General features: G+C 44.4%; 1 protein-coding gene across 3 annotated transcripts in view; it reads left to right on the forward strand.

Annotated features, from left to right (window-relative positions):
- The window catches only part of LOC135241012 (fibroblast growth factor 14), a 190,126-nt gene that overhangs the window by 5,663 nt on the left and 170,163 nt on the right, over positions 1–14,300 (forward strand). For all 3 annotated transcript variants that reach the window (XM_064311104.1, XM_064311105.1, XM_064311106.1), the window contains 2 exons: positions 73–139; positions 9,312–9,372. In XM_064311104.1, coding sequence (XP_064167174.1) covers positions 137–139; positions 9,312–9,372 — 64 coding nt within the window. In that variant the 5' untranslated portion in view covers positions 73–136. The remainder of the gene's footprint in view (positions 1–72; positions 140–9,311; positions 9,373–14,300) is intronic.

Genomic DNA, 14,300 nt, shown 5'->3' on the forward strand with positions numbered 1-14,300 from the left:
GTTTCATCCCTGCTGCTTTTCTGCTCCTCTCCTCCTGTTCACGCTGCTCCTCTCTGTTCTCTCTGCGTGCAGGCTGCAGGCTGCGGCTCGCTGAGCTGCTCGGAGAGCTGCTGGGTCTGTGATGAGGATGTAGCTGATGGTGAGTGTCTCTGCTGCAGGAGCATGCGTACGGCTGCATATCAGGCTATGCGTTTTAGCTCAGCGGTACAGCGGCAGTGCCCCACCTGGGAGTCAAACCCGCAACCTTTGAGTGAGAATTCCGGTTCCCTAACCACTGTGCTACACCGCTGCCTCACGTCGTGTCTAAATTGCAGATTTACAAATGAGAAACTGCTGCCTGTGTAGCTGCAGCAGAAGTTGTTCCCTCATCTGACTTTTAATAGAAATTTTTATTTATCTATTTATTAATAATACATAGATTTTTCAGGTTAGCACTTGGTGTTGTGTAATATGACTAATGTGCATCACAAGATCCATAGCAGAGCCCTGTGGTACGGCTAGCACTGAAGGTCTGTGTGCAATTGCACTGCTACTATAACAGAAATAGTCTACGCTGACTCACAATGAACTTTTAGACAGAATATTATTTTTTTCATGCTGGTGCATAGGCAGCGAATAATGAGGACATTCTGATAATACATATTCAGCACAATGTGGGATTTAGGAAGTTTAATGTGAACTAACTGTAAAAATTAGGGCCACTTCCACCAAAACCCACAACTTTAAATAGGCCGTCTTTTTAAATAAGACTTGAACGCTGTAACAGATGAGACAGTGTTACTGTACGGTGTCGTGAATTTATGGGGCATTAAATTAAAATGACTTCATTTGTGGAAAAAAGAAAAAGGCTTTCATTACGACAGTTATGATATGCTTATGAGACCGGCTTTGTCCTCTGGCTGAGTAATCGTCTGTGGTGTTGCAAGGTCGCAGTTATTTTTGAGCAATTCCACGAGGACTTGACATATTCTGGCGCCGGTGGTGAGAGAGACTGCAGTGCACTTAATGATCAGCAGAAATGTTCCCCCAGAAGTTGGGCCAGTATTACGAGTTCTTTTACAAAGTGGGGTCCTTCTATCAGCACCATCTAAGCATTGACATTACAGTTCATTACATTACAGGCATTTAGCAAACGCTCTTATCCAGAGCGACTTGCACAACCTTTTTTAAAATAGCATTTACAATGATCGCAATACCTTTTACCAGCTTAATGATGCCTAAACCATATCGCGATGTTAAGTACCTTGCTCAAGGGTACAACGGCAGTGTCCTACCCGGGAATCAAACCTGCAAACCTTTGGTTCCTTACCCCTTACGCTGCACTACATAATATTAAATTACAATCGCTTAACAAATGTTTGGAGCTCCTGAGCAGAAACAGAAGTGGAGAACATAACAAACCTGCTTGTGAGAGAAGTTAAGACGGCCTGTACTCTTATTCTGGCTCGGGATCCATAGCATTTGCAACCATGGAAACAGTTGCTTGGGTACTGGCTTTGTGCATTTATATCCACACTTACTCATAATTGCCCCAACAGCAAACACCGATCACCCTTTCAGACTCATTGTAAATCAGACAAGTTACAGCTAACCTTTACTTTGGTTTTTATGAGATTTATTAATGCGCTGTTTTAAGTGTGATGTCAAATATTGATATATTTTAAAACAAAAAAACATATCTTGTATCTTCTATGGAGGATATTGACTTGATTTAATTACTGGGCTGTAGACCGTTGTGATTATATTGCCACAGACCTTTAAACTGTACTTCAAGGATCGCAGTGAAATGACAGTGTGGACCATAAATAAGTGAATCCACAGCTAATGCCTTGTTAATGGATCTGATAGCAATGTGAGTGCAGGATACTTTAAATCATGAGCTGTTTATCTTTCACCAAAACTGAACCAGTCTGCCTCAGCTCCCTTCGACTGCAAGTGACTTTGTTCAGCGCAGTTACCCATAGCTACTCGGTAATGAACACGCAACAGGTTGTACCTTAAAGCGGAATATTAGGGGAAAGATGGGTCCACAGAGAAGTTTAACTAACAGGAGTCTGTGTGTCTTGGAGTGATGATCATTCTGAGCTCTGAAGAGTAAGGCACTGGTATATCTGGCGCAACACTCCCGCCTGCTGGTCAAAAATGGACATTACCATACGACACAGTCTGCTCGGAATTTAAAGATGACCTGGTATCCCATATATGATGTCACACAGCCTCAGCATTAGGAAAGACGTGCTATTGGCCTGTGCTAGAACCAGGCACCATGTTCGGTGCAGCTTATATGCAGTGTTATACATGCATAGCGATTTATCCTGTTTATAAAACCTGTGTAAAGTTTCATTGTTCTTTATTCAAAATGCTTGAACAAGTATTTTCAGTGTGTTACAAAAGCGTTGTGCCTTCGAATCATTCAAATCAATGGCTTTTGCTGTTTGTGGAACTCATCTATTGAAAATGTATTGAGTGGAAATGCATTGATTCTCTGCATGTGAAATCCCATTCAGTAGTTTCCATTGGGGTTTGACCTCAGCCCAATGAGCCCTCCAGGGTCATCAGCTTGTGGCTGCAGGCTCAGCAACATGTGGCTCTTTGTCTTATGACATAGTGGGGGGGGGGGCACTGAGGTTTCAGTGCTACATTGGGGGGGGGCACTGAGGTTTCAGTGCTACATGGGGGGGGATACACTCAGCTTTCAGTGCTTCATGGTGGGGGGGGAGGCACTGAGGTTTCAGTGCTACATTGAGGAAGGGGGGAGGGGTATTTTGCACAGTTTGAAATGCGTTGCCAGGGGTGTGAGTGATTCACACTCTGTGACGGTTGCTGCCTTCAACTGCAAGGCTGTCTCTCTAGCAATGGGTCTACAGGGAAATGTTTGGTGTTGGTGGCACCCCCGCCCCCCCCCCCCCCTTCCGTCCATATCTGTGGAGAGCCAGTGAATTTTTCTTTTTCAGTTAGATTTTTTTTTCCAAATTACAAATGACTTTATGTATGAGAGCATGACATGGACAGTGGCAACGTAAAGTCTGATTCACTGCTGTGTTAGTTATGGGGGCCACAGGCGGTGCGGGTCTGACCTCTGGGGATAATGATGTGAGAGGATGCTCTCATCGAACATCCCCTCCGTTCCACCTTGACAGCGCGAGTCCCATGTGAAATCTGGCCTGGAATCTATCTCTTTATTTATTTATTTAGTTTAAGGACACAGGAGGGCTATTTTATTCTCACAAAACACAGACAGAGATCCTTTGAGTAAATATCGAGTCGCCAAATGTTTGGTTTTTAATGAGAACTCCCTTTACGCTGCGTCCAGAAAAAAAACATCTGAAGAGTGTTTTTCCGTCAGTGTGTTTGCTTTAGTGGATGGTTTTTAATTGCTGTCTTTACCTTGAATGCTCACACATTCTGTTCCTGTCTCTACACCACAGGCTCCGAGTTGGACTTAAAACCATAAAATTTCACTTCACCACTTAATACTTGCATTGCCAGCTCATTGGCTGATAAACGTATGGGTGAGACAGTGCTGAAATCATTAATGAGAATTTAGCAATTGATTTAAAAAAAATAAATAAATAAAAATCCTCTAGAAGTTCCTCTTTTGAGATCGATTATTTTTTATTTTTCTTATTCCAAAACCAGTGAAGCAAAGACATCATCTCTTTGTATAATGGAGCTGGTAAATAAAAGCAAAAGTAACTGAGGATAAAAAAAGCACATTTTAATTGAGCTTTGCTGACGCTGCCAATACAGGCGCCTGCAACACTATCTTGAAGTACAGTATAGATAACATGGCAAAATAAAGTGTATAATAAACCCCTCTTTATGTACAAGGCTATATCTGCTTGAATTGCATTGGGGAAAATGAACATATTTACACACTGGGAATCAAAGAGTGTATGTATCTCATCTGTATCGTCATTTAATGAAAGGAGCATACGGTACAGTAACATTTTCCAGGAATACTGAATGGAGTAAGGGGAGTTGATTGCTAAGAGTCAGGTATACGAGAATGAAGGCAATACTAGTTAAAACCTTACACCTGCCTTTTGAAAGCCCAGGTGCATTTTGCAATCGGCTGTCCAGTTTTTCAGGCGTAATTGTGAATGTTTACTCCGGGTGATGTGATGCTGGATGTTCAGTGTGTGCAGATTGCAGTACTCCCCCTAACCCTAACCCCAACACTCCACACTCGGGAAGCTGGTGTTTCAATGCGCTCTTATTGTCGGACACGCAGACGTTTTAAAATCCAGACGAAGGCCGTGCGAGGTCCAGCACTTTTTAATTTTTCTTAATTTTATCTTTGCCTTGGATCCCTACCTGTTTGCCAGTCCAAACTGTGAAAAAATACAAACTGAACTCTTTTTCTAAAACGTTTTTAAACGTTTGACGAGCCGCCGTTGTGTGCAGTTCACAGGTCTCCTCGGCGCTGGCCGAGACGTTTTTAGACGAGCCTCGCGGGCGTTTATGAGGACGTGCGAAAACGACGGCGAATGTTTGGAAAAAACAATCTGCCGGACATCGCCGTGGCCACAGGCTGCCCGTTCTGTTTTCCGTTGCCATGGGAGACGACTCTCGGGGCCAATGACCTTAGAGTACAGCGGCGCGGGGCCTGATTAGCCGAGGCTCGGGGAGCGTGTTGGGTGGAGAAGGAGCGGCTCTTTCCTTCAGCGCGCAGCTGAATCCAGTAGCCTAAATATCAGCCGGAGTCTGTATTAGGGCCTCCTCCTGGTTCAAAAGATTCTCAACTCATTTCCTGGCTGCCTGTTACTTTCTCAGCATTACCATGCATCGATTACATCACATTACAGGTGTTTAGCATGTGCTCTTGTCCAGAGTGACTCGCACAACTTTCTGTGTAACATGTATATTCCACATCTGTTTATACAGCTGGATATACACTGAAGCAGTGCAGGTGAAGCACCTTGCTCAGGGGTACGACGGTGGTGTCCTACCCGGAAATCGAACCTGTGACCTTTAGGTTACGAGAGCAGTTCCTTACCCATTACACTACGCTGTCACCCTGCGGCAGTTATCGTTAACGTCTCTGTCTAACGACTGGAAATCGATTTTAAGTGCTTTGGGAAACATGAGAATCTCTGAAAATGGAGCCTGAGGAAGGTAACCGTCAGTGCCGAGAGATGCACTGTTAAGTAAAGCTACAGCATCTCTGTCCGAGCACTTTCACTGACTTCATGAAGTACTGTAACTTGAACCTGCTTTGGGGGGGGGGGGGGGGTGCTCCTATTTGCTTGTCTTTGTCCCCCCAAACCCCCCCCCCCTCGTGTTTGCATGAAGGATTTAGCATCCTAGCGGCTCAGGCCAGAGCTGGTTTTTCCAGGCTGTGCGCCGGGGCTCGATGACGGATCGTTTGAGCGCGTCGTCGGGGGACGCGGTCCCAGGAGGGATCGCAGGAAGTCGGGCTTCATTAGCCAGACACCGTTCACTGCTAAAACCCCCACCCCCCCGAAGGCACGCCCACAGGTGCCCGAAAATCCCCCTCGTGCCGCCGGACCTGCTGGTGTCTAATTGCCTGGCGGAACTATTCCTGGCCTTGTGTGAGCTGCCATTTCCAAATGTCTGTAAAGACCGAGACAAACAAAAAGATTCACAGGACAAAAACGTGGACAGAAAAAAAGATCAAGATTTGGGGTGGGGTTATTAATATTTGCGCTTATTTTCTCAGAGATGCGTTCTCCTGGGGTAGCTTAGCTTTCGTTGTGTTACCCTGGTGTGCAAAATGGACTCGTTATGAAGCATCACAGAGTGAGGCGCAGTCCTTTTGCTGAAGGTTAAAACGGCAGGGTTCCTCCTGGGAGTTAGACTGCAGATGACATCATCAGCCCACCTCTGTACTGCTGCCCTGTCCAAAGGTCGACTTCTGGTACACTCAGCGTCACTCAGCGGCAGTGTGGGTAATTATAGTTCTGATTTAGACTCGGCATCGCACATTCGGTGTTTGCAAAGAGCCGATGGAAAGGTGCCTGACTTCAGAAAGAGAAATAAATGCACCAAAAATATAAATATACAGAAATATGTATACGGAGACCCTTGACTTGTCTTTATTCATCCTGGCGGGTTAATTAATGCGTATATAACGTGTCGGACTCTTATCACGCGAGTGTCCCTCCCCCAGTCCAGTGTAATAGCGCCGTTTCGGGCCCTAGCTTCACATACGGCACTATGCCTCAGGTACCTGTCCAACCGCTCTCTGCAGTGCAGGTGCTGCGCGGAATTTAATTGGGGAAAATACCCAGAATTCCCTCCCTCCCTCTTCTTGTTTTGCTCGGCGTCTGGTTTCCCTGGAGGGGGTCGGCTCGGGGCGTTCCTACAGGAACGACGGGTGTGTTTTTGATTTCGCTGTGATGGAAAGTGGCTAAGGCAACGGTTCCCCGGGGAAAGGCATGTTTATTTGGGATGGACCTTCATTACAATAAAAAAAACCAAAAAAACAACAAAAAAAACCACAACTCCAGATGAAATGTTACGCAGAGGGCTTTTATTTGTGATTTATATATTAAACAAGGTTCTCTCCGCTCCAGTAATGATTAATATTGATTATTATCAGATAAAATATTGATGAGTATCCCCAGTGTGCTCTTTCCATCACTGTACCCTTCCTCCCTTCCTCCCCCACTCCTCTCTCTCCCTCTCTCTCTCTCTCTCTCTCTGTGATGTGCTTGTTCTTTTTCCTTTTCGCCATGGCTGTAGAAAACTGTTTGCTGCACACCTGTTTTCTGTTGACTAAGCTAAGCTAAGCTAAGGGGTGTCCTGACAGGAGGCGTTCGTTGAACAAGGTAACGCTTAAGCTCACGCTGGGGCTGTCCTCAGGCAGGTGGCCACCACGGCGTGACTGCCGCCACCGGCTCTCCTGCGCTAGTGCGCTGCCGCGCGCCCTGCGTCCCTGCGTCCCCGCGTCCCCGCGTCCCTGCGTCCCTGCGTCCACACCACGGCCGCATAACTGCATGTCCTAACGGGACAGAACTCTGTGTGTGGATACGATAATGCCACTGAAAACGAAAGCGCTCTTGTCTGCACAGAATTACCGTAAGCGTTTCACAGCAGGCGTCATTGTTACGGTGTCACATTTTATGCGTTGAGTAGATGTTGTTCTTGTCTTAGAGCTTGCATGCTTTGCCTACAGTGCATTTACACGACTGGGTGTTTACAGGAGCAGTTCAGGTCATGCATCCCGCTCGGGGGTACAGTGAGAGAATGCTATATGCGAGCCCAGCTCTTTAACCGCTACCCTGCACTACACTGCTGCTACATTAGCTGTGTTATGCTCCAATGCTGTGTCATTTCCATGAGGAACCTTGTTTTTTGAGGGGATTTAGTGAATTGGCAAATTAGGGGCGACATTAGCTCAGGAGGTTGGTCGCCAGGCAACTGGAAGGTTGTTGGTTCGATCCCCGGTCATGTGTCGAAGTGTCCTTGAGCACGACCCCTGACCCCTAAGTGCCCAACGAGCTGGTCAGCACCTTGCTGGTTGACGTGCGTGCGTGCGTGCGAGAGACAGTCACTGTAAAGTGCTCTGTGCTGTTGTTGCTGGAAAATGCGCTTTTTATGCTATATAAATGGAGTCCTTTTAACATGAGAAAAAGAATGAAAGATTTATTGTATGGTTTCTTTATAGAGATGATACTGAACTACTGAAAATGTCCCAAAGCAGAGGCTGATGAGGGTATTGAGGGTTTCTCTGGCCTGGGCTGCCAGCAGTCGTTTAACACGTGATCACATGTAATTCAGGCTTTAAATAAATGAGCGTAAATAAATATTTAAAAAGAGACTTAATGGAAACGTGCTGGATATCCCAGGTTGTGCAAGGTCAGTCTCCCGCACTGAGACTGGTTTTATCAGTGTCGGTCACAGCCTTCCAAACTCTTCCAGTGGACTTGATGTCGTCATAGCCACGCCTCCTCTTGCTTCTGAAATCACTGTGTGGCTGGTTTTGGAGCCCGCCTGTCACAGTCGCTTTGTTTGAAGTTGGGGTCTTCCTTTAAGCCCATTCTGCTTCCATATTCAACGGCATGGCGTTTAGGCTAAAGGGATTTAGTTAGTTAGTGTTAAACCGTTTAACCTATAGGGTCCAAGTTGAACTATGCGGTTGTTCCCTGCACTTGGAATGCTACTTCTCTCTAGGGTTTTCGTCATACTTGTTCCTGGTTATGGTTATACACTTTGTTGTACGTCGCTCTGGATAAGAGCGTCTGCCAAATGCCTGTAATGTAATGTAGTGTAATGGATTTCAAAATGATCCCATGTTTTCTTTAACTGAGCCAGGCACTCTAGCATCTCCTCTTGTATGTGTAAAGCATGTGTAAAATTCTGCTTTTTTTAAATAAGGGATAATAGCTAGTGCAAGCTACCATAAGTGGTGGAAGATTGTACAGGTGGATTAGAGATTATAGAGGGGCTCTACTCTGTCTACATTATGACAAGCCTTTTATGGATTTTAATCCATATCAGTTGTAGAGGGTGATTTTCAGTATGAACAAAAACTCCTGTCTCTGCTATATAAAGTAGAATACACAAATGGGCTGGCAGCTCCAAGGTTGCAGGTTTGATTCTCAGTTGAGGCACAGCCATAGGACCCTTAAGCAAGGGCTTAACCTGACTTCTATCTATCCATTATCTATACCTGCTTATCCTGAGCAGGGTCACAGGGGGTGCTGGAGCCTATCCCAGCATGCATTGGACAAGAGGCAGGAATACACCCCAGACAGTTCGCCAGTCCATCGCGGGGCAGACACACCATTCGCTCACACACTCATACCTAGGGGCAATTTAGACTCTCCAATTAACCTAACCTGCTTGTCTCTGGACTGTGGTAGGAAACCTGAGTACTTGGGAAGAAACCCATGCAGACACGGGGAGAACGCGCAAACTCCACACAAAACAATTCAAATCCAGGAACTTCCTGCTGCAAATGTGCAATTTTATACTGTGTTTTCAACTGTATATACTGTAGGATGTTTTCATAGTGACCTAATTTTTTAGGCACTGAAAATTTCTTCTTGTTGAGTTTTTTAAGAAATTTATATTTTTTCAGTTTTATGTAAACTGTTGTAGAATGTGTTAAAAGTGCTAATTGTATAACTTGGCGCTTAACTATGAAGGCTTTCTCATTAATAAGCAGATTCTCATTTATGTTCTGGTTATAAGAATAAAAATTATTATATTGTATAATAAATTAATAGTAGTCATAATAATAATGAAATGAAGCAGAATATTTTTGTGAACTGGATACTGCTGGGAACTATGCACGTGGATGTTATTGACGATTGAAGATCTATCTCTGTCTGTTTCCGCAGCTTTTCTCTCAGTGCGTTCAATGTAGAAGTTCTGAGCTTCAGGTGACCGCCGGTGGCAACGGTAAGTTCACCTCTTTGATCGTATCGCATACCTTTTATTAAGTGCCTTTTTTTAAGGTTAACCAGAAATCCAGAAATGGCACAAAATCGTTATGCTATAAAAAAAATTTTTTTAAGAAAACTTTCATCAGTCAGATTTGATACCAGACTAGTGAAAATGAAAGGAGCCACCCCCACATTATAAGCTTCAGCTTCGCCAAAGTCCGCTGAGAGTCTCTCCGTGCTCACCGGTGACCCCTACTGGCCAGCCGTGCACCAGCAGTCTGCATGCTGAAGCTGCGCTTGCTTGCTTGCTGACGGTGCGAATGTTAGCATCCTCCTCCTCCTCGTGTCTGTACGAGCTGGGCTCGTGGACAGCGGTGTGAGAAGCAGCAGCAGATTCGACGTGTTTCGGAGGAGAGTGCGTGCTTGTCTGCACACAAACGGGCGGCAGTGTAGTAACATGGGTAAGGAACTGGTCTCGTAACCTAAAGGTCACAGGTTTGGTTCCCGGGTTGGACACTGCCGTTGTAACCTTGAGCAACATAACCTGCATTGCTTCAGCTTATATCCAGTGTTAATGCTATGTAAAAGTTGTGTATGTTGCTCTGTATAAGAGTGTCTGCTAAATGTAATTACAAACATGAAAAAACATTAAGAATACATATCAGATATGTATTCCTTATGCACATTTAAGCCAAATCAAATATGCGGATCTGATCCAATGTGGCAACCCCTAACGAGAACAGCCGAAAGAAGAAGAAGATGATTCCTTATGCACATTTAAATATTATAAAGGCTTCAGTGCTTGATTTGTAGTGAGTCTTCTAATTAATATTTTACTACTTCCTGAAGATATACTTCAGAAACTGTTGTGAATTTAAATCTCTGCATTTGCATTTGCTGTACTTGAAATGCATTTGACAGCAACGCGTCAGGGATCAGGGGTTCAGTACTGTGTGGAACTTTCTGTACTGCGATCTCTCTGCAACCCTCTCTCTGCTTTTCCTCTGTCTGAATAGACTGGAGGAAAAAATACATGAAGGGGGCGGACTGTCTGCTCTCCTAGAAAAGAAATGCTTGATATAGAAAATACTAAATATATATTCAACCCAGTTCTTGTATAGCGCAGACCTGTGTTGGAGGGGTCAGTGCAGTAATAAGTGTGGGGGATGCTCTAGAAAGGCTCTGGTTTTCAAAATGCTGACAATATCAGTTTGTTTTTAAACTGGCGAGACCATAGTCATTCCAGCCCTGTTGGGGATATGCATTTAGTTTCCAGTTTCATGAATAAACTGTTTAATCAGTAAGTGGTGAAACACTAAGTTGGATGGACGAAATAGACCCATTCCCACAACTCATTCTCATTGCTGCACACCCTCTGTAAAAGGACATAGTCATATCAATAAGCTATGGTCAGAATCTGAACATACAATGCCTATTGGGCAGGTTTATAATCAGTATATCAAAGGGAAGATCTAGTATCTCATCAGAGCAAGTTCATGAGTTCTGAACAGGCTAGTTTCTACTCCAGACGTTAAATGAGCAAATCTGATAATTAATTAATGACATACATTAATTATAAAGGTACTGTGGACAATTAATCATTTGATTGAAGAAGAATTGGAAGTGGGTCAGACTTATTCAGTAGCTGAAGAGTTACTAGAGGCAAGGTAAGGGCATGGCTGTTCTGCTTGAGTGCTCAGTATAGTACCAGCCCATGTCATTGCTGTACTTAACACTGTTAAACCCTGAGAGCTGTACTGCTTGAGTGCTCAGTATAGTCCCCCCCCCCCCCCCCCCCAGCCCCTCCCCTCTCTGGATTAAAAAACGAATTCTCCTTAATTTATCCAGAAAGTCCCGTTGAGATACAAGATCTCTCTTACAAGACGTGGACCAGACAACAGCAACAACAAAAACACACAAGAACACACAGCTCATGATGATAAAGTGCTTTGAAGGAAACCAGTACAGTATATATTTTTAATGGGGGAACCCCTGTCCACACCTCCGTACCTCAGTAGCTGGCTTACAAATCCACTCTGAGTGTCTGAGCTTGGCTGTGTGCAACCAGCGTTCAGCTGACATTTATTCACCAGCCTGGATATCCTGCTACTACAGGAGATTTCCCTGAGGCTGCACCGAGGAGAATGGGACTGCCGTCTTCATTCCTACTGGTGAGAGCAGGGACCTTTATACCGATTTTCGGTGACCTCGATTCGGTTCACCCATTTTCGTGACCTCCGTCCTCGAAGTATTCCAAAGAATCCCTTGTTCGGGATACGCTGTGTTTGTTTTAAAGAGCTGTGCCATACGTGCACATTTGGAGATGCAATAAAACGAAAATAAGCAGTTGAATTTTAACCTAGGGCTGTTCAGACATTATTTAGGCTGTGGTTTATATAATAATAATAGCATATGACAATAGTACAGATTTAAATATCAACACCACCACAATCATTTGTCTGTTAGTGACACAGGACATTTCTTAAGAAGTTTCACGTTTTGTTTATACAAAAACATTACATTAACAATGCCTTTTAAGATTTGAAAAGAATTGAAAATAGGCTTCCTAACTCACTAATTCAGTAGAAACATGTCTACACATCGACCACATTTCGCAATCGGCTAGATTTAGGTGTTCTTAGGGAATGATTGTGATTCTTCTACTGCAGTACAACACCCACCAAGTCAGACTGGGCCTTTTCATTACCAGCATTAGGAGATTGTATTTCACGTTCAATCCATTTATACAGCTGGATTTTTACTAAAGCAATCCAGGTTAAGTACCTCGCTCAAAGGTACAATGGCAATTTTCCACCTGGGATTCGAACCTGCAATCTGTCTGGCAGTTGTAATGGTAATATAGCGGGAAAAAGTGATAGCACAGATAACCTTGTCTGGATTTCCCTGAAGATGACGGGTTATTACGAAACCTTAACTATCATCTGTGAAAGTGATTGACGGTACACAGGTGTACAGTTAGTTAACTGTGAACATCACATTGACTGGAGAGAGTGCTTTTCCACAAAGAGGCATAAACGCGTGGACTCCGCTCCAGGGATTTGTAATGGAATTTGTGAAGGTGCTCTGGAGTCTTTTAAGAATGACTGACGGGGGGATTCATTCTTGATTACAGGCCAATTGGAAGCCACAGTTGGGCCTAATGGGTTGTTATACTTTACCATATATCGACGAGCATGTAAACACTATGCTATAAAGCGTTTTCTGCAGCTGTACAAACAGGATCACTTTTCACAAAATAAATGCAGGGCTGCCATCTGTATACAGCTTTGCTAGCGTTTAGCAACCAGTCCTGACCCTATCCACAAACTTGTTTTCAAGTTTTAAACTTTAAAATTGTTAGGAAGCGTGGGTGTTCATAGACACTTGATACATTACTCTCTGCCTTTCTAAGATGTCGGATGGGGTTTATCCTTAGCAGTATTAGCAAGTTTTTCTTACTTGACTTCTTGATCAATGAACAAATCAGTCTGCATCAATGAACAAATGAACACAATCTATTTATGACATTAATTTTACATGCATTTTGGTATTTAGTTAGGAATAGCCTTTAAAATTTTACCAAAATCTCACAGTGGACAACAATATTGCAGATAATTCTTTTTTGTTTAGCAGTTTTTCTGCTACCTTTGCAATTGCAACAAACAGCAGAGCACTACTGCACCATACCGTATCAAGTATCTCAGAACCGTTGCTGTAAAACTGTCGCTTTTTCCTGCAAGCGGAGATGAATGAACCAGTGGCCCTGAAAATTGAACGACTTAACCACAATAATTTCAATACATTCACAAAAAAAAGGTGAACAGTTACCTCAGCTGGGCACAAAAGTGACTCATAAGACGCGAGAGATCGCGGTGAACGTGTGAGAGAGAGAACTGTAAATCAGTGAGGGAGGGGAGTGTAAATCGGTGTGAGAGAGAGGAGTGTAAATCGGTGTGAGAGAGAGGAGTGTAAATCGGTGTGAGAGAGAGGAGTGTAAATTGGTGTGAGAGGAGTGTAAATCGGTGTGAGAGAGGAGTGTAAATCGGTGTGAGAGAGGGGAGTGTAAATCGGTGTGAGAGAGAGGAGTGTAAATCGGTGTGAGAGAGAGGAGTGTAAATCGGTGTGAGAGAGGGGAGTGTAAATCGGTGTGAGAGAGAGGAGTGTAAATCGGTGTGAGAGAGGGGAGTGTAAATCGGTGTGAGAGAGGGGAGTGTAAATCGGTCTCAGAGAGAGGAGTGTAAATCGGTGTGAGAGAGAGGAGTGTAAATCGGTGTGAGGGAGGGGAGTGTAAATCGGTGTGAGAGAGAGGAGTGTAAATCGGTGTGAGAGAGGAGTGTAAATCGGTGTGAGAGAGAGGAGTGTAATCGGGTGAGGGAGGGTGTGTAAATCGGTGTGAGGAGGGAGTGTAAATCGGTGTGAGGGAGGAGTGTAAATCGGTGTGAGAGAGAGGAGTGTAAATCGGTGTGAGAGAGAGGAGGTAAATCGTGTGAGAGAGGGGAGTGTAAATCGTGTGAGAGAGGGAGTGTAAATCGGTGTGAGAGAGAGGAGTGTAAATCGGTGTGAGAGAGAGGAGTGTAAATCGGTGTGAGAGAGAGGAGTGTAAATCGGTGTGAGAGAGAGGAGTGTAAATCGGTGTGAGAGAGGGGAGTGTAAATCGGTGTGAGAGAGGAGTGTAAATCGGTGTGAGAGAGAGGAGTGTAAATCGGTGTGAGAGAGGGGAGTGTAAATCGGTGTGAGAGAGAGGAGTGTAAATCGGTGTGAGAGAGGGGAGTGTAAATCGGTCTCAGAGAGAGGAGTGTAAATCGGTGTGAGAGAGAGGAGTGTAAATCGGTGTGAGGGAGGAGAGTGTAAATCGGTGTGAGGGAGGGGAATGTAAATCGGTGTGAGAGAGAGGAGTGTAAATCGGTGTGAGGGAGGGGAGTGTAAATCGGTGTGAGAGAGAGG

Source organism: Anguilla rostrata, chromosome 15, assembly GCF_018555375.3.
Source record: "Anguilla rostrata isolate EN2019 chromosome 15, ASM1855537v3, whole genome shotgun sequence".
In the NCBI taxonomy this organism is placed as follows: Eukaryota; Metazoa; Chordata; class Actinopteri; order Anguilliformes; family Anguillidae; genus Anguilla; species Anguilla rostrata.